This window comes from Chiloscyllium plagiosum, unplaced genomic scaffold, assembly GCF_037043375.1.
Source record: "Chiloscyllium plagiosum isolate Xiang-an unplaced genomic scaffold, Cpla_swu_hap1 HiC_scaffold_4, whole genome shotgun sequence".
Classification (NCBI taxonomy): Eukaryota; Metazoa; Chordata; class Chondrichthyes; order Orectolobiformes; family Hemiscylliidae; genus Chiloscyllium; species Chiloscyllium plagiosum.
In genome coordinates, this window is record NW_028270142.1 from 37,624,450 (window position 1) to 37,650,645 (window position 26,196).

General features: G+C 40.4%; 1 protein-coding gene across 6 annotated transcripts in view; it reads right to left on the reverse strand.

Annotated features, from left to right (window-relative positions):
• pde1ca (phosphodiesterase 1C, calmodulin-dependent a) overlaps nucleotides 1-26,196 on the reverse strand; it is a 653,944-nt gene that overhangs the window by 428,439 nt on the left and 199,309 nt on the right. The window contains exons 1-2 of one of the 6 annotated variants that reach the window (XM_087986164.1): nucleotides 10,743-11,289; nucleotides 8,915-8,941 (exon numbers count right to left, since the gene is read on the reverse strand). The exons of the other annotated variants lie outside the window; for them this stretch is intronic. Coding sequence (XP_087842290.1) covers nucleotides 8,915-8,941; nucleotides 10,743-10,843 — 128 coding nt within the window. The 5' untranslated portion in view covers nucleotides 10,844-11,289. Of the gene's footprint in view, nucleotides 1-8,914; nucleotides 8,942-10,742; nucleotides 11,290-26,196 lie in introns of those variants that run through there. 6 annotated transcript variants of the gene reach the window in all.

Genomic DNA, 26,196 nt, shown 5'->3' on the forward strand with positions numbered 1-26,196 from the left:
TTGCTTTTCACAAATCGAAGCTGGCTTTCCTTAATTTGCTCATATTTTTCCATCATTGTTTCTAAAGTCTTGTCCACAACTGATGTTAAACTAACAGGTCTAGAATTATGAGGATGCCCTTACATAGTTCAAATAAGGATGCACCACGTGCCACTCACCACCTAATCCCCTTGCACCTCCCAGGACCTAAGAACATTCAGAAGACTGCAGTATCTTCACAATCCACTTCATTTGCAGCCTAATGCAAGCCAACTGAAGCAGGCAACCTCTCCACTTTAAGTAGAGCCCAATCCTTACAAGACAATCCATCAACTTTCACCTCATCCATTAACATTTGTACTTTTCTGTCAGCATTGCCTTCTTTAGGAGTCATTGACAAAATACTGATTTAAAATCCAGCCTTCCCCTGCACTTCTAAACATGTCTTCCTCTTTGTACCAAATAGGACCAGCCTTTACCACTTGCTTAGTTTCTTTTAATATCATTTTATGTTAATTGCCATTCTATTGTAATATTATATTTCTCTGTTGTATTTTCCTCTTCACTTCTCTTAATGTATTGTAGTTAACATGGTTCTTACATCATGCATCACACACCCTCCTTGCTTGTTTCTTAATATCCACCATCTGCTTCTCCATCTCAGAATCCCTAGAGTTGGTTCCTTATCCTTTACCCCTTGCATGAGTGCACATTTCTAGGTATGAAATAGCTCCTCAAAGGTCACCAATTGTTAGATTCATAGAGTCATAGAGATGTACAGCATGGAAACAGACCCTTCGGTCCAACCCGTCCATGCCGTCCAGATATCCCAACCCAATCTACACCCACCTGCCAGCACCCGGCCCATATCTCTCCAAACCATTCCTATTCATATACCCATCCAAATGCCTCTTAAATGTTGCAATTGTACCAGCCTCCACCACATCCTCTGGCAGCTCATTCCATACACGTACCACCCTCTGCGTGAAAATGTTGCCCCGTAGGTCTCTTTTATATCTTTCCCCTCTCACCCTAATATTATGCCCTCTAGTTCTGGACTCCCCGACCACTGGGAAAAGACTTTGCCTATTTATCCTATCCATGGCCCTCATAACTTTGTAAACCTCTAAGGTCACCCCTCAGCCTCCAACGCTCCAGGGAAAACAGCCCCAGCCTGTTCAGCCTCTCCCTGTAGCTCAGATCCTCCAACCCTGGAAACATCCTTGTAAATCTTTTTGAACCCTTTCAAGTTTCACAACATCTTTCCGATAGGAAGGAGACCAGAATTGCATGCAATATTCCAATAGTGGCCTAACCAATGTCCTGTATAGCCGCAGCATGACCTCCCAACTCCTGTACTCAATACTCTGACCAATAAAGGAAATCATACTGAATGCCTTCTTCACTATCCTATCTACCTGCGACTCCACTTTCAAGGAGCTATGAACCTGCACTCCAAGGTCTCTTTGTTCAGCAACACTCCCTAGGACCTTACCAATAAGTGTATAAGCCCTGCTAAGATTTGCTTTCCCAAAATGCAGCACCTCGCATTTATCTGAATTAAACTCCATCTGCCACTTCTCAGCCCATTGGCCCATCTGGTCAAGATCCTGTTGTAATCTGAGATAACCCTCTTCGCTGTCCACTACACCTCCAATTTTGGTGTCATCTGCAAACTTACTAACTGTACCTCTTACGCTCGCATCCAAATCATTTATGTAAATGACAAAATGTCGAGGATGCAGCACCAATCCTTGTGGCACTCCACTGGTCACAGGCCTCCAGTCTGAAAAACAACCCTCCACCACCACCCTCTGTCTTCTACCTTTGAGCCACTTCTGTATCCAAATGGCTAGTTCTCCCTGTATTCCATGAGATCTAACCTTGCTAATCAGTCTCCCATGGGGAACCTTGTCGAACGCCTTACTGATGTCCATATAGATCACATCTACTGCTCTGCCCTCAGCAATCTTCTTTGTTATTTCATCAAAAAACTCAATCAAGTTTGTGAGACATGATTTCCCACGCACAAAGCCATGTTGACTATCCAAAATCAATCCTTGCCTTTCCAAATACATGCACATCCTGTCCCTCAGGATTCCCTCCAACAACTTGCCCACCACCGAGGTCAGGCTCACTGGTCTATAGTTCCCTGGCTTGTCTTTACCGCCCTTCTTAAACAGTGGCATCACGTTTGCCAACCTCCAGCCTTCCGGCACTTCACCTGTGACTATCAATGATACAAATAACTCAGCAAGAAGCCCAGCAATCACTTCTCTAGCTTCCCACAGAGTTCTCGGGTACACCTGATCAGGTCCTGGGGATTTATCCACCTTTAACCATTTCAAGACATCCAGCACTTCCTCCTCTGTAATCTGGACATTTTGCAAGATGTCACCATCTATTTCCCTACAGTCTATATCTTCCATATCCTTTTCCACAGTAAATACTGATGCAAAATATTAATTTAGTATCTCCCCCATTTTCTGTGTCTCCACACAAAGGCCACCTTGCTGATCTTTGTTCTGGTACAGTTCTTTCTGTCAGTCAGTCTTCATGACATAACGATCACTCTTAAAACTAATGTTCCTCTATAGATATAAAGTCTACATTCTTCAGCTACTGTTTGAGCTTTGCCCTCTTCCTAACTGGACCAAGGGCACACTGGTCGTACCAAAGTTGCCCTGAACATACATCAGAAATTCCACAGTCACCCCCCTCCACTGCAAATTATTCTAGCATTATTTTCCCAAATATTGTTTCGGATAGAGTACCCCATATCACATTTTTCAAAAATATATTTCTTATACAATTCTGTGATTCCCCTACAGATGTTCTCCCTACCTCTACCATAATTTGGAAATCTATAGTATTTCCCAAGTAAAGTAATCATATCTTTCTAGCTTCTCAACTCTAACCAAACAAATCCTGTCCTTGACCATGAAAGAACAGCTCCACTTTGCAACATCACAACGCCTTCCCTAATTAGTACTGCTACCCTGCTTCCTTTTCTGCTCTTTCTTATCTTCTGAACATTTCTTAACCTTTTAATATTCAGCATCAGTCCTGATCATTTTTAAGCTGCTTTTCCATTACTACAAATGTGTCATATTCCCACAAAGCAATTTGACTCAAACTCATTCACTAAATTTTGTGCCTTTACATACATGCATTGTAAACCATTTATCTTTGTATTCCAAGGTTCTTCTTGGTCTGCTCCAGTCTAATATTGTACTGCTTCCTTCTCCAGTGTGATCCAAAACTCTAACTACTATTTAATTATCATGGACAGCAGTGAGGGTTGTCACATGGCAGGTAAAGACTGAACAGGCAGAAAGGGGATGAGTGATCATCAGGCAGAGTAGAGTCATAGAGATGTACAGCACAGAAAAGATCTTACAGTCTGACTCATCCATGCCAACCACCTTAAATTAGACCCGTTCACCAGCATTTGAACCAGATCCTCCAAAACCCTTCCCATTCAGATACCTTTTAAATATTGTAATTGTACCAGCCTCCACCACTTCCTCTAACAAGTCATTCCATATACACACCATCCTCCACATGAAACAATTGCCCCTTAGGTCCCTCTTAAATTTTTCTCCTCGCACCTTAAAACCTATGCTCTCTAATTCTGGGCTCCCATATTCTGGGGAAAAGACCTTGACTATTCATCCTATCTATAAACTTCTATAAGATCACCCCTCAGCTTCTGACACGCCAGGGAATATAGCCCTAGCCTATTCAGCCTCTCGTTGTAGCTCAAACAGAAGGCAGGTAGGTCAGGGAACATTTTGGATGTTTTTGGGGATAGGGCAACTTCTCAAGGGATAACAGTGGAAGCCAAATCTGTAGCAACACTGTTGGCTCTGGTGCACAAGAGAGGAGGAGGAAGAATGGCAGGGTCATTGTGATAAGCGATTCAATACTATGAGGAACAAACAGGGAATTTCTGCTGCTGCAAAAGGGACTCCAGAATGATATGTTGCATCATGTGTGTCTCAGAGCAGCTGTTGGCCATTCCAAAACAAAAGGAGTGTGAACAGCAAGTCATCATGGTACTTTTCAATACCAACGACATAGGTTTAATAAAAGAATGAGGTCCTACCAGCAAAATACAGAGAGTTAGGATGCAAATTAACTAAGCTCAAAGCTTCTGAGGATTACTACTATTGCCACATGCTCGTGACAGTAAAAGTGACAGGATATTCAACTGAACGTGTGGCTGGAAAAATAGTGTAGGAGGAAGAGATTCTAGGGACACCGGGCCTGGTTCTGAGGAACGCAGGACCGGTACAAACAGGATGGCTTGCACTTGAGTAGGATTGAGACCAATGGCCTTGATTGGGGGGGGGGGGGGGGGGGGGGAATTTGCTAGTAAGTCGGGGTTTTGGGGATGGGGGGAGATGTTTTAACAAGAATGGTAGGGGATGATATTCAGACATGGGAGACAGACAAGGGAGAAACAAGGATAGCAATAACAGGTGGAAAGTAAAGAGGAGAAGTGGAAGATAGAAAAAGGAATGGAAGAGAAACAAATGGGGCCACGTTGCAAAATAAAGCTAAGATAACCAGTAAAGTTAAAAACTCTTGAAGCTGTCACAAAGCTAGTTCCTTTTTTTTCCTAAAAGATGTACCTTAGCTCAAGGAGACTCTGTCCTTGATTTTTTTCAGAGGGGCAACAAACCGAGTCAGGCTCCAATCAGTCTGGTTTGGTACAGAGATGAAAAGGATTTTAAGAGGTCTTTTGTTTGTATGTAAACAGATGAGACTTCAGGCCAAAGTGGTCATGTTTTAGCAGTGACCTGTATAATGAAAGGGGAGTGGTCAGCTCTTTAGCTGACCTGAGCTGAGCAGTTTTAGTTCAGTCTTGAAATTTAACAGGGAGCTGTGTGGAAACTCTCTCTCTTTTCTGCCCTTCAACTTCAACCTGTAAGCAGGGTTCCATTTATACAGGTTTTTAAAGGAAGACTGTTTATTAGGACTGTTGTGTATATTCGGAACAGCATAATTAAGTCTAGTTGGATAGGTTGAGTTCTGAAGGGGTTCTTTACTCTCTTCTTTGTGTTTCATTGCATAATTTTATGAATAATTTTTTTGTCTGTTTAAAACTCTAGGAGTCAACCTAACTAGCTTACCCCAGGTAATGTTCACTGTACACTTACCAAAACAAATTGCAAAGTTATGGTCTGGGGCCGCCTGCTTACGAAAGTTTTGAGTGGTCTGGCCTAGTCCACAACAATGCATAGAGCATTCCAATGAAATTGATATGAAGTAGCAACATAAACATATATAAACAGTTTAGATTTTGCAATTTTGCAGAGTGACCAAGGACAGGAACTGAATGTCCAGAAGTATTCATTATTTGGGAAGGACAGATAAAAGGGAAAAGAGGTGACATAGACTTCAGTACATCCAGTCATCAATGTTCACATGGAAACTGATGCCATGATTTTGAAAGACAGCTCCATGATGTTACATCTAGAAATGGAGGGAACCAAGAATATCTCTGGAGAACATCAGAGGTAATGGCTTTACATTAAGACAGAGGTCAAAGCATAGCTCTAGCTATGACAGGAATGAACCCAGGAACATGCAACTCCACAAAGCCAAAAGATGGAAGCACTGGATTTTGTGGTCAACTACATCAAAGACTGCAAACAGATCAAGGCAGATTAGTTTACCATTGTCACAGTCAACATACATAAAGAGCTTACGCCAGACATGATTCATTCACTGATATGATAATCTAATGAAGAAAAACAATGTTTGAGAATCAAAAGGCAACAAAGTTTAATTAAAATATACAGCAGGAATTCATCAAGGCTTTTAGGCAGCACCATCCAAACCCACACTATCCGGAAAGTCAAGTGGCAGCAGCTACATGGGAGCACTCCTGAATGCAAGTTCCTCTCTAAGCTTGGAAATATATCGCCATTCCTTCAGTGTCACTGGGTCAAAATCATGGAACTCCTTCCCAAATCGCATTGTGGCTCAACTTGCACTAACTAGACTCCAGCAATTTAAGAAAGAAACTCACCCCCGCCTTCTCAAGGACAACTAGGGATGGCCAATAAATGCTACCCCAGTCAGCAATAACCACAACCCATGATTGAATAAAAACAACTATGATGAAAGATAAGGCTAAAGATGCAGAAAAAGTTTATTCAATATCAGTGTTTATGCTCCACAATACCTTCCTCTCCCTGTATTTCATCTGTAGTAACATCGTAGCATTCTATTCCTTTCTCTTTCATATATTTATCTAGCTTCACCTCAACTACTGCTTGCTGTAGCAAATTCAATATTATTTTTTCTTTCAGAGTAAAGAAGCTCCTCCTGGACTTACAGCTGGATATATCAGTGACTATCATATATTTATGAGCCCTAGTTTTAGACTCCCTCAAAAGGAAATATTTTTACATCTCCCCTTCAAACTCCTTCATAATTTTTTAAGACTTCTAGCAGATCACTTTTCGAAATAAAAGAGCTCAAAGCCATTCAACATTTGGACTAAGTGTCGAGTCACATTCATGCCAGACATGTGAATTTAATAACTACCGCCAATAAGAGAATCTAACAACCTTCCTTCAACATTCAAAGGTACTATCACTGAATACTCCACAATCAATATCCTAAGGGCTATGAGTGACCAGAAACCGGCCATATAAATGTTGTAACTGCAGGAACAGAGGCTGAAAATTCTACAGAGTGTAGCTTTTCTATCCTATCCGTCATCAATGAGGCACAATTCAGCAATGGAAGGATAAATTCTCCACTGGCTTAGGTTGATTGCAGTCCCAATAAGAGAAAAAGCTTATCATCTAGAACCAAGCAAACTGCTTAATCAATGTCCCATCCACTGCCTTAAAACTATCATTTCCTCTCCCACTGGCACACAGAGACAGATTTATGATATACAGCAGTAAATTACCAGCACTTTACAAAACCACAATCTCCAGCTTCCAAAAGGTCAAGGAAGTGCAGATGTAAGGAACACCACCACCTTGGCAAGAAGAATATTTCATGTCAACCATGAATTAAATGTCAAATTGAGGTAGAAAAGCAAAGGGATCCAAGGGTGGACATGCATACACCATTATAAGATAGGTTTACAAGACCAGAGAAAATACAATGCATTCCAAACCACACTTCATCCTTTCTTGGAATTATATTGCTGTTCCTTCTCTGCTATCAGGTCAAAATAATGGAACTCCATTCCGAACTGCATTGTGTGTGTGCCAACACCAGAAGAACTGCAGCATTCAATTCAACATTACCTTCTCAAGGACAATTTGAAATTAACAACAAAGCTGGACTTGCTGAACAGGTCAACACTCCACTGAAGAATTTAAAACATTCTACTAATTTTTTGATCTCTAGTCTTGTATCCTTTGTGTAATATAGTCGAACCAAGATTTCATTTACGTTTAATGTAAATAAACCCATTACTTTCAGATTCTATTCTACTGTTGAAAGCCAATGCATTGTATTTTCTCTGGTCTTGTAAACCTATCTTATAATGGTGTATGCATGTCCACCCTTGGATCCCTTTGCTTTTCTACCTCAATTTGACATTTAATTCATGGTTGACATGAAATATTCTTCTTGCCAAAATGCACCATCTCACATTTAAATGTATTATCACCTACATCTCTATTCTGGTAATGTATTAACATCTTGTATTTTGGTGCTGCCATCTGCCATACTGACTATTCCTCCCAACTTGTTGTCATCTGAAAATTTTAAAATGGTATTTCTGATGAGTCTAAGTCATTTACGGGAATACAAGTAACTGCAGGCCCAGCATCAATCCCTGTAGAACATCAATATTTACCAACACTTATTTCTGACAAATTGACTAAATGCTTTTAACCTCTAATCATTGTTTCTATGCTATGTTCTGTGATCAGCTTGACAACTAGTCTGCCACTGACTCCTCGTGCACTGGCATCAAAGTCTCCTACATAAAAGATCTTTTGAAAATTCAGATACATTGCATCTACTACATCACCCAAATGTACTCTTTTGTTTACTTCTTCAGAGAAGTCAATAAAGCAGATTAAGTTTGACATTTTAAATATGTGCTTCTTTGCCTTGGGTCACCAGGTTTCTTTTTATCTATTTCAATTTTGATTCAAAACCCTCTTGTCTTCTCCGTCACTGGTGTAAGTTAATTGGCCTATAGATCTTTGGACATAGAATCATAGAGTCACAGCATGGAAACAGATCCTACTGTCCAACCATTCCATGCCAACATAATCCCTACTAAACAAGTCCAACAAGCCTGCTCTTGGCCTACATCCCTCCAAAGCTTTCCCATTCAAGTGCTTATCCAAGTGTCTTTTAAATGTTGCACCTATGCCTGCATCCACCACTTCCTCAGGAAGTTCATTGCCTACATGAAACACCCATTGTGTAAAATAAAAATTGCCCCTTTTATAAATCTCTCTCTCACCTTAAAAATATACCCCATAAGCTTGAAATTCCCCATTCTGGAAAATATCCCTGTCTACACTTTTATAAACCTCTATGAGGTCACCTCTCAATCTCCTATTCTCCAATGAAAAAAGTCCCAGCCTATCTTTATAACTCAAACTTTCCATACCCGGCAACATCAAATATAGGAATGCCATTAGATGCCTATCAGTTCTCCAATGCTATTGTCTTTTCTTAAAAAAAAATATAAAGTACATGTTTGATACTGGCTGTTCCACCTCTTAATATATGCATATGCAATCCATCAAGACCAGGAATTCCACTCTCTGAAGTTTGATGAAGGTATCTGAAATACCTTTGGTCCATCTGAAATATACTGTTTGCAATGTTTGATTTTTTTTTCAAAAATAAATCACCAATGTAGAAGATGTGTTAGTCCACACCAAGAAGCATATTAATAAAAGGGGTGACCAGCAATCTGCAGGATCAGTCTTACCTCTGGGAGGTTTTCCTGTATTTTCTCCTATGGGGAAGAAAAAGATAAAAACAACATGAATCGGGATAGTGGAACGCACTGACCACATTCTACATTGCACAGACAAAGGAAAGCTGATTGATTTTTTTTTGAGGGGGTGCTCCGTATGAACAAGTTAATGAAAACGTGAACAGTTTTTCTTTCCAGACCGGATTCTGCGCTGAACTACCGCCTCAAACTCTCTCTTCCCCCCGTCAAATCCCATAATGGTAGCATTTGTGCTTTTTGTTCCATCCTGAATGCTTTCATCTCATGGAAATGTTCAAATGGTTCATGTTACATAAACTATGATATTTTAATTCAGCAAAGACACTGACATCCCAGGGAATCGATGAAATTATAGTCATTATTCTGCTCAGCATTTCGTTAAGTTTTTTTTTCGTGAAGACTGCCCGCTTACAGAACGTCGATAAGCTCGGAGCAGATAAACCAATGCGAGGTCACAGTGTCAAACTGCAGTTTACTGTTTGTACAGGCATTAAAATTGACTACATGAGAAATAAAACGAGATCGTGCACGCCGGTCCCTGACCTGCATCGAGTTCAGACTGGCACCCGGACTGGTGCAAACATTCATAGCTTTCCCCACATGGATTTGTCCAATGAAACTTTTTGAGAATGAAATGCATGTAGGTAAATGAGCTTTTTCTTGTTACGTCCATGAATGTCTTAGCAGTACACTGATTAACAAGCTAAAATGGAGCAGTCTGTTTAATGTACTAATCAATGACATGAACAGTCCCTTTCTATTGTGTGAAGCAATTGGCGGCTGTCCTGTTCACTTGGAACCCCAATGATTGGTGACACGTCTCATTGCCTGTAACAGGGTCATCACTCAGTTGCAGGATTAACAGTGATGGCGTGACTGTGGGCTGCAATAATGCTGAGAGAGTCTGCACTTTGTAGGGTCTCAAAAACGAATGGTCATCTTGCCTCAAATTGCGGGGACCGTCCATGTATGTTTCCAACACAGCCTCAATCCAGTTGAAATCGGTTAAAATATTGGCTTGGTGTTGTTACTAGCGGCTGTTTGTGGTTAACTCCCTGTTGTACTGCAGTCAGATTGTACCCCTCCAATTTTGCTTAGCTCGTGACCAATAACCAAGAGGTTTCTTTTTGCTGAATCACTGCTCAAAATCCTAATTCCCACATCCTTCTGGAGTATATAACCTTATTCCCCGGAGGCGAATAGGGTTCAATCAATAGTCGGTGTTGGAATATGCTTTAGCAGTTGTTAAAACCACAAGGGTTCAGTGTTAAAATCTGACTGGGGGACCAGCGCGGGTTAATCAGAATGAAATGTTACAACCTGTCCCAACAAAAGCGATGCTGACAAGTGGGACTGAAAGCTAGTTTCTGATTGAACGTAAACAGGCTCAATTATATCAGGATCACAATAGAGTTGGGAGCTTTGGTTTAACTTGTCCCTCCCCAAGATTCTGTCCTGTGTTGTCAGTAACGACATTTCTCGACTCGCGACGATTAATCAGTAGCTGGCATCAGCTCACTCTGAAATGTCACGGCAGTTCCGGCTTTCATTTAAAAACAACAGGGAACAACTGGCTTCTTCCCATCACTGTTCCCCTTCACGTACAATATTGATGTACTAACCTACGCTACCGATAGTGTTATCAGTAACTGTTCGAGAAGAGGGACAGTGTTTGAAGAAAGTGAACGCAGTTTCAAACTACCAAGAAGTTGCATACACGCGATGTTGTGCATTGTTGATGAAACTTTCAGTTCGGGGAAGTAAAGGGTGGAAAATGAAATAAAAGTCTCATCGTACTTACAGTCCCCGGAGTCGCAGCCATATTTTCTCTATTTGCTCCGGCTGAAGATGTTTGAGAGAGTTGCTCTCAAACTCTTCGATTTCCTTCGTGGGTGACTCCATGCCGTAAACTCCGCGGTTGGGCTCAAAAGTGAATCTGCAAAGCTTCAATTCAGTGAAGGGCGGGCTGGCATCTCTTTAGAAAGAGTACATGTCAATGTGGAAACCTCTCTGTGCATGTTACAATCAGCTGCAGCAGTCTGCATGGTTTAGAGGATGATGTCCAGGATTACTCATTGATCCCTAGTCTCAAAAGGCACCCAGTCTGCTGTTTGTGATAAGCCAGCCCGGCAAATACTCCAGGACACAAAGCGTACTGCTCCTGGAGCCGCACTGAGTGAGAGGGCGGGCTGGCACATGCGCTGCTTCATCCCCTTCTTTCTCCTCTCAGAGAAAATCTCGAGTTTTTTTCGGTCCCACACTCACATGCCTCCTTATCACTTAGCTTGGGCTCATGTGTCATGCGTTGACAAATGAGGAGAATGCCTTGTTAACCCGCAGATGGCACACACCAGTTGCAGGGATTCACAGGGAGATTGCCCGAGTCACTCTCTCATGCCCACATATCTGTCTCGCTGGATCGGAGCTCACCAATTCGGCGCAAAATGCCGCACAATGTCACATTTTAAAGCGTTTTGTTTTCAACAAAAAAAGCAAACAAATACAAAATGACGAAACAATCTAAAAGAGGGGCTGTGCGGCGGAGAAAATGTATGGATTAAAACAAAACAAGGTCGGCAAACGGCGGTTGTGAATTCAGAGGAACTGTCCAAAAGCAGGACATTAGGTTGATGACTGGAATGTGAAGGAAATGGTTAAACCTGTGGATTTTAAGTCAGTGGCAGCTAAACTCAGTTGTGGATAAGTAGCTGATGCTAGTTTACAGAAATACCATGGTAAAACAAAACACCAAGCTGAAAGATTCACTTCGTTTCGCTCTCTTTCCCCAATAGGTGATGTCCATCTATTTTCAGTCTATTAGTCTGGAAGCCATGCACACCTAAAACTTAACACAAGAGGGTACGTTATAACATTTTGCCCCAGTGCAAACTAATTACTAATTGTTCTTATTTCTCAATTTATTGACTCATTGCAACATTACATGAGTGTCAGTAAATCAGACCAGAAGCAGACCTTGGTCAGGGAACTCCTTCCAAAACAAAGAACAATACAGCGCAGGAACAGGCCCATTGGTCCTCCAGGCCTGTGTCCACACATTTTGCCCTTCCATATTAAAACTGGCTTCACTTACGGGATCCGTATTCCTCTATTCTCTTCCTATTCATGTATTTGTGCTTCTTGAATGCTGCAGTGCAATTTGTGACAGATGAACAAAACAGAAAGTGGTCATCCCCTAAAAATAAATATTCCCAGGATTCATGGCATAAGAAATAGAGAACCGTATTCAAGCACATCAGGGAAGTATTACTCATGGAAGGAGGCTGTTGGGCCCATCCTTTCTGCACATGAGTATCTAAACATTTTGTTACCATGTTACGTGTTGTACTGTGCTATATTCACCTTCTGTAAAATTCACAGGTTACTGAACATTTCCCCCAACCTTCAGTCATGGAGACCTTGAGGTTGCTGATAATATTGAACCCAGTTGAGTTCCACAGCTTTGTGTCTATGATGGTGCCTGTGAGAAAGCCAAATCAAAACTGGTATTCTCACAAACTTGTGTCTGTTCAAAGCCCCATAGGACATGCTACAAAATGACATGTTACTGAAGAATGTGGAAAGGTGTTGTAAGGTGAAGTTCCTCATTTAAGTGCTTGGTTGTACAGAACATTGCTCAAAGAGACATAAATCAAAATTCTTCACCTTGCACTCACAAGCATTGAAAGCCAAGAATAAGACCTCACCCCTCTATTGTCAGTATTGTAGACTCTGTCCAGGTGCTGCAATACCACCCTTCAGAGGGAAGCTGGTGGTATTATCACAGGATGCCAGAGCTCAAGGCAAGAGCTCTTGGGACACCACTTTGAGTCACACCATGACAAATTGTGGTATTTGAATTCAATAGAGTCAGAGAGGGAGACAGCATGGAAACAGGTCCTTCAGCCCAACTTGTCCAAGCCGACCAGGTTTCCTAAACTGAATTAAAATCTGGAATTGTAACTTCGTCTAATTGGAACAATTGGCAATTGTCATAGAAAGGAATGATTACTACTGTTTGGTGTGGGTCATGGGTAGGAGTAGACCGTGCCAACTGCCTGGCTGTAGCACGCTACAGGCAATCATGTTCCATGAAGGGATGGTACCAATTATTTCCTCATGGGAGGAAGGTTTGGGGAAGAGACAGGAAGGATGAGGCTGAGATGCAGCTTCATGTCCCCAGCAGAGATGTTTTTCATTGCCCAGCCATGATCTGTCACAGTGGAGTAGGGCCTGTCAGTGATGTAGAGCGTGTGTATTGCTGGTAACGGACACTCACTTCTTTGCAGGATCCACAAACCCTGGAAAATGACTTTGAACTGAAAACACAGATGAGGTTGCTGAAAGCTGCTGTTTATTCACCTTGCAATGGTATAGCACTGCAAACCTGTGTCCCTGAGCGTGTGCGGGCACTAAGCCACCTACTGTGTGGCATCCACAATAATCACAGCTATTTGCTTCTAAAAGAAATCTATCATCCTGACTTGGTCTGGCCTACATGAGACTCCAGACCCACAGCAATGTGGTTTACTCTTGTTTGGGCTGTTTCAGAGGTCATTCATCAGTCTTTTGAAGGAAGAGTTCTGGAATTCAATCCAAGTAGGTGTGGGGTGGTGCATTTGGCCGGGACAAAATGGGGCAAGAGAATATATGATGAACAGTAGGATAGTGGAAAACTCTGAGGATCAGAGGTGTGCATGTACACTAATCCCTTAAGGCATCGGACAGGTAGATAAAGTGGTTAGGAAGATATGTGGGATATTTGCCTTTATTAGCTGAGGCATAGATTTTAAGAGCAGGGAGGTTATGCTGGAACTATATAAAAAGTTGGTTAAGCCACAGGTAAAGTATTGTGTGCAGTTCTGGAATCTACATTATAGGACGGCTGTGATTACACTGGAGACGGTGCAGAGGAGAGTTCTCAGGGTGTTGCCTGGGCTGGAGAGAGATTGGATAGACTGGGGTTATTTTCCTTAGAGCAGAGGAGACTAAGAGGGGACATGAGTGAGATGTATAAAGTTATGTGGGGCATAGACAGGAGGAAACTCTTTCCCATGGTGAATGGATCAATGACCTTAGGCATTGGGCATTAGCATAGATTCAAGGTAAGAGGCGGGATGAGGGAAAATGTAAGGAAAATCTGGGAATCTGGAACTCACTGTCTGTAAGGGTGATAGAGTCAGAAATCCTCATAACATTTTAGAACTATTTAGATGTATACTTGCGATGTCAAGGAATAACAGGATATGGGCCAAGTTCTGCATAATGGGGTTAGAATAATCAAATGGTCAATACAGACTCAATGGGCTGAAGGGCCTTTTTTCTGTGCTGAAAACCTTTATGTTTGTGAAAACTGGGGATTGGCAGCATATACTGGCCTTGCCAGCAAAGCCCACATCTTATACAAAAAGAAAAGTAAGTTCCAGAAAAGGCAAACTTGTTGGTGGAGACATATGCACAGTGTTAGATTAAGATATAGGCTACAGCTTAGACCTCACATTATGAGGGTCCTGTAAGTGTGAAAAATGACTCATATCCAAGTTTCGCAAAATCTGTTGAAAAATAAAAGAGACACAGTAAAAACTGCTAATGTGGATATTTTTGTTCCGATGACAAAAATATATTTATATATCTACACAATTATTATATAAAAACAGTTTTGCTTGGATATTAAATACGATTAGAAAGCTTTGATTTACTCCCTGGTCTTCATCCAAGAAATGCAGTAGTCAGACTTCCGGGGTCCTGCGTCTCACACTGATAAACAACACAGGTCAAAAGCACCTCCACAATGACATCCCTTTTCATTGAACTTCCACAGTCAGATGATCCATTTAGACATTTTGATCACTCAATAAAAGTGCCTTATATGCGTTTAAGAGACAACAGTAAATGTAAAGATGTTTTTGAATTTTAAAATGTTTACCTTTAAAAAATATATTTAGTTTATAAAAGCTAATAAAATCATCTCTCTCCTTGACACCAGTTAGATACATTCATATATCATTGAATGTGTGTATTGAATTTTTGACTTCTACTTTGCTTGCAAACATCAAGGATTAAATTCAAATAATTTCTCATTTTTTTATAGGGAGACCTGTTACAAATGTAGAAAGGTCAGAAGAGAAAAAAGCAGGAGCTTGAAGGACGTCTAATACAATAATAAACATTTGACAACAACTTCAATGATGTAAGGAAAGGACCACATCATCAAGGGAGTCAGCCAGGCTGTCAACAACCATAAGCATTCACCTCTTCTACTGGGGTAGATGACACAGTTGAGAATGTGACTATTCCACCTAAAAATGTTCCAGAGCCTGAAATCCAAGCTGAAGAAAATAGATACATGAAGTCCAAAGATCTTGGTCATTGGGTATCTTGTCTGAGGATGATTCTTCATTCTGCATACAGCAAGGTATTTCAAGGCATCAATGTGGATTCGTCCGTTTGAGAAATTGAAACAGTCATTCAAAAAAAACAAATTAGATATTATTCAAAAGGGTTTCTTTCAATCAATTTTAATGCTGGAAAATGCATTTGGGAGTGGCTTGTATCCTCTTCAACAAGCAGTTTTGTTTATTGTTTTATCTGTACCATCTTCTCAACATCATTAACTGACACTCTGTTGGAATTCACAATCATGAAAATTTTGGTGATCATAAGAAAGCTTCCCTTACATATTTGATGAGTCAATGTAGCTTAACTCTGGGTTCACAGCTGGAGTAACAGATGAACAAGAAGCAAGAGGGCTGGAGGCATGTACCTGAACACATCATTGTAGTTGTGTGCACATTAGCTTGATTGAGTTTATTGCTAAGTAAAACATTATGGAAGCAGTGGCTCTAGGAAGCTTTCATTCTTGTTTAAACAAACTGTGATCAACTCATCAGCTCATGGCCAAACAAGAAAGAGGCCCTATTTTGGATGACTGGAGAAAAGCAAGACACTTCAGTTTGTCTGTTAACTCTGCACCAGATATTTTGTATGTTGATATTGTAAGATATATCTCACCTGATAATGGTTTTCTAATGGAACACGGTTTAATGTTTCATGGCTTGAAAAGGATAGTGGTGTAAGCAAGGCCAACATAGTGCTGAATTGTCTAGGAAGTGGCTGTACAGTTAAATTTAGTTAATGCAAAGGACAATCATGGGACAATGCAGCTAATGTGGCAAGAAGCTGGAATGACAAGCAGCAAAAGTCTGGAGAAATGTAGGAAATATATTTATCCCGTTTACTGGACATTAACTGAATCTTGTTAACTGTGCTGCAGATGATTGCTCCCTGAAAGTAGTATTTTCTTTGCTGTTCTACAACCAAAGTACACATTCTTCTCTGCCTCAATAAAATACATTTTTGAGTCCTGATCCTATTGTATTGAAACACGATACAAGATGTGAAGTTAGCATTCTAGAGGATAAGCTGGAGGAGTACACAATGTGTTGCATATTTAGAACATTGGAATCATTTGTTAGCTAATTTCCACAAATCTGTCAAGACCTTGCAGGATATAAAGATAGCCTTTAATAGGTGTACATGTCAATTCTCATTTCATGAAAGAAAAACTTTTGATGAAATTGAACTCAAAGCAAAAATTAACCTCCCTGATATAGACTACACATGTTCAAATAAAAAGAAAAGAATGAGGAAAAACATCAGTGATTGCAATGCACTTAATGCTGATGAAACACTTTCTTCAACAGATTGAAATCCTTTATTCCTATGGCTAGGTTCATTTGAAACCAACTTGAAGTAAAAAGCAATCACATACGAAAACATGGCAAGCAACAGTTTATTTTTAGCTTATTTAGAAAAACAGCAGTGTGAAGGTGTAAAACCTTTGATGAAATATTATCCTGATCATGTTGATGTTAAACCTCTTAGAGAAATAAAGCACTTCCAAGTTTCTATCAAGGAACATTATACAGAAAAAGGGAATTCATAACAGCAGGGCATATATCATGTCATTATCTGAGAATTCAGTTAGTTTTCCTTAATGGGAAAGAAATATTGCAGCTCTTTTTTTGTGTCTAATATGAAACTGTTCAGGAGAAAGGTCATTTTCACAGCTGAGAAACATCAAGCATGAGCAGATGCTGTAAGAAGTACTGTCTGCACAGAGCATTATGCTCACAGAAAGTGATAAAGATTGTAGATTATCATTTGAAGACATCATCAGTGACTTTGCTGTTCAAAAATCAAAAAAGACAATGTTCTAACCTTTTTTTATTTGCTACTCCCATTTTCAAAGTGCTGTGTAATTGTTCTTGTATTGCTGCTAATTAAACATTTTCATCTCTGCTAATTAAAAAATCATAACGTTTTTCCACTTGAATTTTTTTTATAATGAAAATTTACTTATTGCATGATATAGGTTTTAGTTATATTTTAGTTTTACATTGCATCTTCACTAATGTATAGATGCAATAATAAAGCTTAGATATTTCTATTTGCATTGCTCTTTCTGTTGAATAATATACTTTATTTGGTAATGCCAGGGTCTCTTATGCTTGACACAGCTTAGGGACTCAGCAAGCATATCTACATGCACCCTGCTCAGTTTGTGCCTGTTCATCATTTCTCTCACTATTTTCCATCCTCTGCAGCTTACAGAATTTATGCGAGAGAGGAATAGTGAAACCTTATTGACAACCAGATAAATGACTGTTTCTACCTCTCTAACCAAAGTAAGATGGTGTAAAAAGTGCTTAAAAATATCAAGCACAGAAATTATTACTGTGGTGGCAGTAATTTGCACAATAATAACATAAAAAGTTATTTGTTCAATCAGAAAATTGATCTTTCTCCTTTCAGGCTATGATGCCTTATGAGACAAACAATTCTTTTTCAAAAGCATAAATCTCCAATCTAATGTTGCATCATATGAAAGGTCGTATGGTGGCATCTACACAGGTTGTCATAAATACAAGGAGCACTTCTATCTGCCTTACTATTCATGCCTGCATGCTGACAGACAAACATAAAAGCAGGCACAATTGTTGGAAAACACTTAGGTGTAATTGACTGCACCATCAACGTGTCAAACAATCTCCTTTTGACAGATTAACATTTGGAAATATAACATTCTCATCAAAAACACATTTAGCTGATGGGTCCAGGACCTCAGCAGGCAAATACAATGCACAGGGAAAGGAACAGCAAAAGTCCGGCTTTGGTTTCTGATTACAGACATCCAAAGTGCTCTTGGCATGTCATCTTAGGAAGGGAAAACTAATCAACCAGAATGTCCATGTCTAAGTGCACTGGAGTGGCCTCTGTTGGAAAGTCTGTGTGTTTGACTGTGGATGAGAAATGGATCAAGCTCACCTAACATGCTTGGTGACCATTATAATTAGCGTGTGTGGTGGCCTGAAATGATGAGAAGAGACTGAGAGGGTGAATATTGCACTCTAACAATTTGAGAAAGAAACAGTGATTGGAACCAGGGCCAAGTAGATCTCACTGACCACAAGATTTTTGATTGGCGTTATTAACCTGGCCCAATCAGGGAGCCCTGGCTGATAGATATAAACAGAAGATTGAGAAGGTTTCCTCAGTCTAGAGCCTGACTTTGAGCTGGCTGATCAAAGCCCATGTACTTTGCACATGTAAATAAGGCTGATTTGGTGATGGGATACCAGCCTCTGTGCAGTTATTTCATTTACCAAATTAACAAACCTAGTGCAGAACCTCAAAGAATTGGGTACGGGTAAACTAAAATTCAGGCATTGGTGGAGAATCATTATGTTAAATGATGCAAACAGTGCAAAATGAGGAAAGTTGGCAACACAGCATATGAAACGAAGACTGCAATCACACCATGAAAAATACATTGGTACCACAATACAGTACATTAAATGAAGCATATTGAATCACAATGTTTATGAGACACATTGATACAATAATGTTACTGAGCTGCGATGGTGTCGCAATGTTAATGAGGGGCATTTGTACCACTGGATGATGAAGCCATATAACCCCTCTCCTTGACCTTCCATTTCCGCTGCTGAATCTTCCATTCTCAACATTCTGGTAGTTGCCATTGATGAGAAAAATAACTGAATCAGGCACATACACTACTACGGTGATTATGTAAAGCCTGTCACCCATCTATAAGGCACAAGTTAAGAGAATTATGGGATACTGTCTATTTTTGTGAATGACTACAAATCCAACAACATCCAAAATTTTCAGCATTACCCTCAATAAAGCAACCACTTGATATGAACAGAGTCCACCACATGAAAAAAATCACTCTGACTACAACTAGTGCATAGTGGCCTCAATCTGTACCATCTACAAGATGTTCTGCAGTAACTTTTCAAGATCCCTTTGACAGAACCACTATCTCTTTACTTTCTCTGGGTCAGAATTCTGGAACTCCCTTCCTAACACCATTGTTACACCACGTGTGCCACAGCAGTTCAAGACGGTGGTTCACCACCTCTTTCTCAAGGTAAATGTAAGGTTGCAGTAGACCCAGAGGACTATTCCCACATTACACAGAGAGAAAGAGATGACTGGTAGTGAGTTTAACCAGAGGGTCACCCCACCTCCAGTGAGGGGAGAGGGGAAGAAAATGTATCCTTCATGGCTAGCTCAGCTAGTATGGGAATTGAACCCATACTACTGACATAATTCTGCTTCACAAAACAGTCATCTAGCCAGCTGTGCTAACTGACCACTCTCATAGCAAATTAGACAATAATTGGTGGCCCTGCCTGTGCTGTTCACATCCCACAAACAAATAAGAAAGAAATAGTATCACTGACATCACAGAATGCTAAGTGAGAAATACCATTTATTCTATTGTTAAAAGAGCCCCTTTGCATCTATACATCCTCAAATGAGGCAAAATGGCAATTATGTAAACTGATCTACAAAATTATGATGGTAGAGCTCCAATTTTCTTTATGCCACGTTGCTGACCAGGGATCCGTCATGTTCTTTTGACCTGTCATTGGCAAATTTTGGAAGGATTTGCAGGTTGACAATCAACCTGTTTGGTCCCACTGTGAAAGCACCATTCTTGGGCATGAGGTCCTGGAGTGAGACTGAACCCAGAGCTCCTGACACAGAGGCCAGGATACTACCTGTGCCACAAGACCTCCCAAGTAACTTGTTGGAGGTTATTAGGTTTGGTGAGGGTAATGTTGATATGGTGCAGGTAGAATTCAGATACCATTGGATAGAATCCCCACACGACAAACCTGAGAGCAAAATTACAGTTTATGGGAGAAAAGGACAGTGACAACAAAAATTTGCCTGAGTGACAGGAATTTGGAGAGTGGTGATTAATGCATGTTTTTCAAACTGGAAGATGCTGTGCAGTCAAAGAATACATTTTTCACACATCAAATGGTTAGGAAGTAAACTGAACTGCCTGTTGGAGGCAGGTTCAATCGAGGCACTAAAGAGAGAATTGGAGTGTCATTGAAAAAGAAAATGTGCAGGATAGAGGGCGAAGGTCAGAATTGACACAGCTACTTCATCATTTGCTAACATGCACTAGATTCTGAAAAAAGAAAACGTTCAATGTAACCTATTCAGAACAGCAATGAACTGCCAAAAACAAAAAGCCAAACTAAATGTTTTGCCATTGGCATATGTCACTGAAAGAAAACTGAGCAGTTTTCCTTCTCGAAAACCAACAATCTTTAGCAACTTACACTTGGATAAATGTTAAAAATGCTTTTTCCTTCATGTAGCCAGTGCCACTACAAGGAGTCAAATGGGACTCTGACTGTGAAGTCAAAATTGGTGTTATAATTTGTGAACATCATTGATTCCAGCGCTGATCTTTGTGGAACACCACTTCCACACTTCTGCCACCCTAAATAACTATCGTTACTCCAACTGTCTGAAGCCAGCTGGCAATCGAATTGGCTACTTGTCCAATGACTCAGCATTCTGTTACTTTATTAATTTGTCTATATTAGAGCACATTAGTGAAGGTCTTTTAAAAATCCAAATAAATTGCAATTGGCACATTAGCTACTCTCTCTGTCACCTCCTCAGAAAAAAATCAATAAGGTTGGCGAAGTAAGATTTTCCCACTTGAAATCCATGCTGACTTTTCATTCTTTTTGCTTCTAAATGTTCTAGATTTCTCTCCTTGCATATGGATTACATTATTTTTCCTGTCATTATTGTTAAAATCACCTGAAATATAATTCTTTGGAAATGTTCTGCCTCTATCTACAAATAGGAACTATGTTAGTTATCCATCTCCTGTACTGCAACCTTTACAACAAATCATGCCAGTAAGTCATCACTTATCATTATAGTTGTGTTTAAAAGTGCAGCTTTAAACAAAACATTAAGCAAATCAGATTTTATCATTATAATCCACGTAGGTCTGCAGATGGGTTCTATAGATGCTCGGTCATCAGAAAAAAATTGAAACAATATAACCTGTAACTTGACATGCTGTAGATTCCTTAATTCCAATATTTGTAAATGAATTACTTTTAACTATATAATAAATTTTATACAAGATAAGAGAAATATACTGATATTTTCTGTGTAACTCGAGCTTGCTGACTCTCCTTTTCCCTGTCCTCTGCTCACCAGTGTATGACCCTTCAGTTCACCTCCTTGCCTACATCCTAACCTTCACCATTTATACTGCTCACCAATCCTCCCTCTTGCTAAACCTTTCTCTCAACTCACAATCCTGTCTGCTTGCTGCTTCTCTCCTGAGCTCTTGCTCTGTGCGAGAGACCATCAGATGAATTGCGATAGGCAGCTTTGGGTTGCAGAGGCCCAGCAAGAAGAAGAGTCAGTGAGATGGATTCCCAACATGTGGGAAGCTCTGGCAGCAACCAGAAGTGTACGCAAGGCAAGAGGATCAGCAACTGGCAAGGTCAATGAGCGGGAATCTCAGCAGACAAGAAAGGTGGTCAACAAGAGGAAAAGGTAACTGCTGCGTCATGAGAGGGAGGCTAGGTGGTGAATAGCAGAGTTGGAGAGGATGAAGGTCAACAATGATCAGAAGAGTCAATGAGAAGGCAAGCTCTCAGCAACAAGAGGGTTGGTAAATGTGAGAGCCAGAGAGAGAGGGAAGATTAACAGTGATTGCAGAGGGTTGGGAAGATGGACAGCAACCAAACTATCTTCCCACATTGAAATTTATCATGGTTTTGATCTTTTGTCTTGTGGAACATTGCCTAATTTGGATTCAAATCACTCTGCTTCGGGAGAAGGCAAGATTAATAACTACCTTTCGGCTTAGGCTTCTTTATAAACACTTTATTTCAAATTAAGACTAAATGCTACAATACATAGTAGTTGAGATGCACTCGACAATTTTGGAAGTATCGACTATTTTCTGCATGTGCCTCTCTCTATCTTTCACACACTAATTCTGCCCAAACTATGCTATTTATACCCAGGGCAGAGTAACTCAATGTCAGAGTGTTCCAAGATCCTAAAACCCTTGCACAATATTGAGAATATTGAAAAACTGATGCAATTCTTTCATGCCAACAGAAAGCAATGTGTTCAAATAGCACAAGTTGCAGCAACTTGTATTTCTTGCACAACACCTGAATACTTGCAAATCATTGCTGTAACCCTGTCAGTGTAGATTCTAATGCAATATGATTTCTGCTGAAGTCATGAGATTAACTAGCATTCTTTTCAAAAGCATCATATAACTTTTTTGCTGTTTGAACCCTTTGAAAAGTACAAAGTATTTCACCTCCTTTATCCATACCCAGTGAGTGTTGGCAAATAAACTGGACATTACAGAAATGCCTGGATTAATCAAGTTGTATAGCCAAGTCATTGTCACACTATCGATCAATGCACTGCACACTGTTTTTTTGACATTAAATCAATTCTTTGTTAAACAGTGCCATTTGACATCATTACTTTCAAGTTCCTTGGCCTCCTTTTTGACATTCGCTTCTCTTGCAATTTCAGCAGCACATAGCATTATCAACTCTTCAGCAATTGTATACAATCCCTTTGCTTTAGCAATTTTCTGCACCACTAAGTAAGAAGAAACCACAAAGCTTTTTATCAGCAGTGACTGTGGACTTAATTACTGCTTTAGCAACAAACAGATGCTGAGTTTTTTTCTGCTCAAAAAAAACAAATGTTACTTGTCTTTATATATTTCATGCTTGATAAATTGTTTCCATAATTTGGGGGGTTTCAAAGATAGCCTGACATCAATAGTAGGTAAAGTGCTAAAATCTATAATAAAGGATGTGATAACTGTCACTTAGAACATAATAAGGGAATGGGCAAAGTCAACATGGATTTATGAAAAGGAAATCATGTTTGAATAACCTGTAAAGAGTTTTTTGAAAATCTAACAAGTAGAATAAATAAGGAGCAACTTGTGAATGTGGTGCATTTGGATTGTCAGAAAGCTTTCAATAACATGCACCACATGTTAGTAAGCAAATTAAAGTGCATGGAATATGGGGTAATAGACTGACGTGAGATGAGAATTAGTTAATGGATAAAACATAGAGAGTAGGAATAAATGTGCTGTTCTCAGATTAGTTGGCAGTAAATATCAGGTTACTTGGGACCCAGCTATTCACAATCTATAACAATTGTTTGGATATGTAGATCATTGGTATAATTGATAAAAACTAAATTTTGAGGAGATTGCAAAGAGGCCTCAAGGATATTTAGAGAGGCTAAATACATGGATAAAAACTGACAGATGGAATACAATGTGGAAACATATACAATTAACCACTTTGGTTAGAAGAACAGAAATGCATAAATTTCTTAAGTAGTAAGAGATTGTTTTGAAGTGCAACATTTCCCAATCAGTGAGTCTTGGGTCAGGAATCATTAAAACTGAGCAAGCAGGTGCAGCAAGCAATTAGGAAGGCAAATAAGTTAGCTTCCATTGCAAGACGATTTGAGTACAGGAGTAAAGAACTCTTGCTGCAGTTGAATAGAGCATTGGTCAGACTGCAATCAAAGGATATACTTGCAACAGAGGGAATGCAATGGGGATTTCTGAAACTCATTCTTGGGATTATGTGATTTTCAAAAGAGGAGATTGGACCTGAATACTCTGGAGTTTGGAAGATTGAGAGGTCATCTCAATGAAAAACAACAAAATTCTCACAAGGCTTGACGGGATAGATACTGGAGGATGTTTCATGTGGCTGGGCTGGGAGTCTAAAATGAGGGGACAGAGTTTCACAACAAGAGGTAAACCACTTAGGACTAAGATGAGGAGCTTCTTCACTCAGGAGGGTAGTGAGTCTTTGTAATCCTCTATCCCAGAGGGCCATGGAGGCTCAGGCATCAAATATATTCAAGCAGAAGTTCATTGGTGTTGGGTGCGACAATTTCTGCTTCTATTTCCTACTTCCTTATGATTTATTGCATAGCATGTGTGCTCAAATTACTCCATTTCTATTATGAATAAAATTGAAATTAAAGTAGTGGTCTTTGCATTCCATAAATTTTGTAAGATTAATGGTGGCATTGTGTGTTAAACTCATGGATAAAAGAAATTTACCATTACCTCAGTTTGGTGTTTTAAGCACATTAAATGTCAAATGAAGGTACACTTTTAATGTACACAATAATCTTTCATTTTCTTTGTGTTTTATTTGTTCATTGTTCCTACTAAAATAATTCAATTCTACATGATGTGAATAAGAATCTATTGAGTTCTAAATTCATCTCATGCTCATCTGTTGTCCAAATGTAATCAACACCTTAACCATTTGCTTGATAAGAAATTAACCAGAAACAATTAAGCACAGCATTTACCATGGGTTATTTTATGTCCATTTAATTAAAGCATTCGAAATTCAAGATTCATCCCCTCCATTTTCAGAATGAAACCTCCCCCTCATTATCCACACCAAATTCTTAAATAGCAAGAATGAGTGCTTCAGTAATAGTGGAGGTAGGTGGCACAGAAGTGAATTGAAGAAGTAAATTAAGTCTTAGAGTGAGTTCATTCAGATATCACAGCCATAAATCTTTAATTGATTTCAACTTCAAAAGCAGCACACATTGTTGAACACTTCATGGCCACCAATCTCCTCAACCTTTCACCTATACAAGTTGGCATCAGCCTCACCACATCATCACTCCTGCTCTTGGGCCAACTCAGCTAACATTACAGCCCTTCACATTTTACTTTTGAGCTAATGAACAATAACAACTTGTGTGCTTCTGCCAAGCCAACTTGCAGCAGGGACAGCCACACATCCCATGCACCGAGACTGGAAGCTGACATGGACACATATAACTTATGACTCTTAGCTTCCTTTCTTAGCACTCACTAAGACTATCTGCTTGGGCAGATCCACAGCACTGGCGCAATATTTTGGCAGGTAGCTAACTCTTTGGCGGCACACCGAATGCCTAGGGTAGTGCCGTCTTCGTGCTTTTCTAGCCTTCACCTGACCAAGAACATGCTTCTTTTAAGGCTCTCCCTCATTGCTAGGCTCAATGAAAGAATAGTGTCGAGAATGTGGTGCTGGAACTGCACAGCAGAATAGGCAGCATCCGAGGTGCAGGAAAATCGACGTTTTGGGCAAAAGCCCTTCACCAGGAATGAGGCTCTCAGGGATGGAGGGATAAATGGGAGGGGGGGGTGGGGCTGGGGTGAAGGTAGCTGTGAGTACAATAGGTTGATTGAGGTGGGGGTAATGGTGATAGGTCAGAGAGGAGGGTGGAGCGCACAGGTAGGAAGGAAGATGAACAGGTTGGACAGGTCATGAGGGCAGTGCCGAGTTGGGAGGTTCGATCTGGGATAAGATGGGGGGAGGGGAAATGAGAAAACTGGTGAAATCCACATTGATCAATGTGGTAAGAGGTCCCGAGGTGAAAGATGAGGCGTTCTTCCTCCAGTGTCAGGTGGTTAGGGTGTGGTGATGGAGGAGGCCCAGGACCTGCATGTCTTGGCAGAGTCGGAGGGAGAGTTGAAGTGTTCGGCCATGGGGTGGTGGAATTGGTTGGTGCGTGTGTCCTGGAGATGTTCTCTGAACCGTTCTGTAAGTAGGCATCCTGTTTCCCCAGTGTAGAGAAGACTGCATCAGGAGCAACGGATACAATAAATGACATGTGTGAAAGTGCAGGTAAACTCTGATGGATGTGGAAGGCTTCCATGGGGCCTTGGAGGGAAATGAGGGGGGAGGTATGGGCGCAGGTTTTGCAATTCCTGTGGTGGCAGGGGAAGGTGCTGGGAGGGGAGGGTAGGTTGGTGGGGGGAGTGGACCTGACAAGAGAGTCACTGAGGGAATGGACTTTACAGAAAGCAG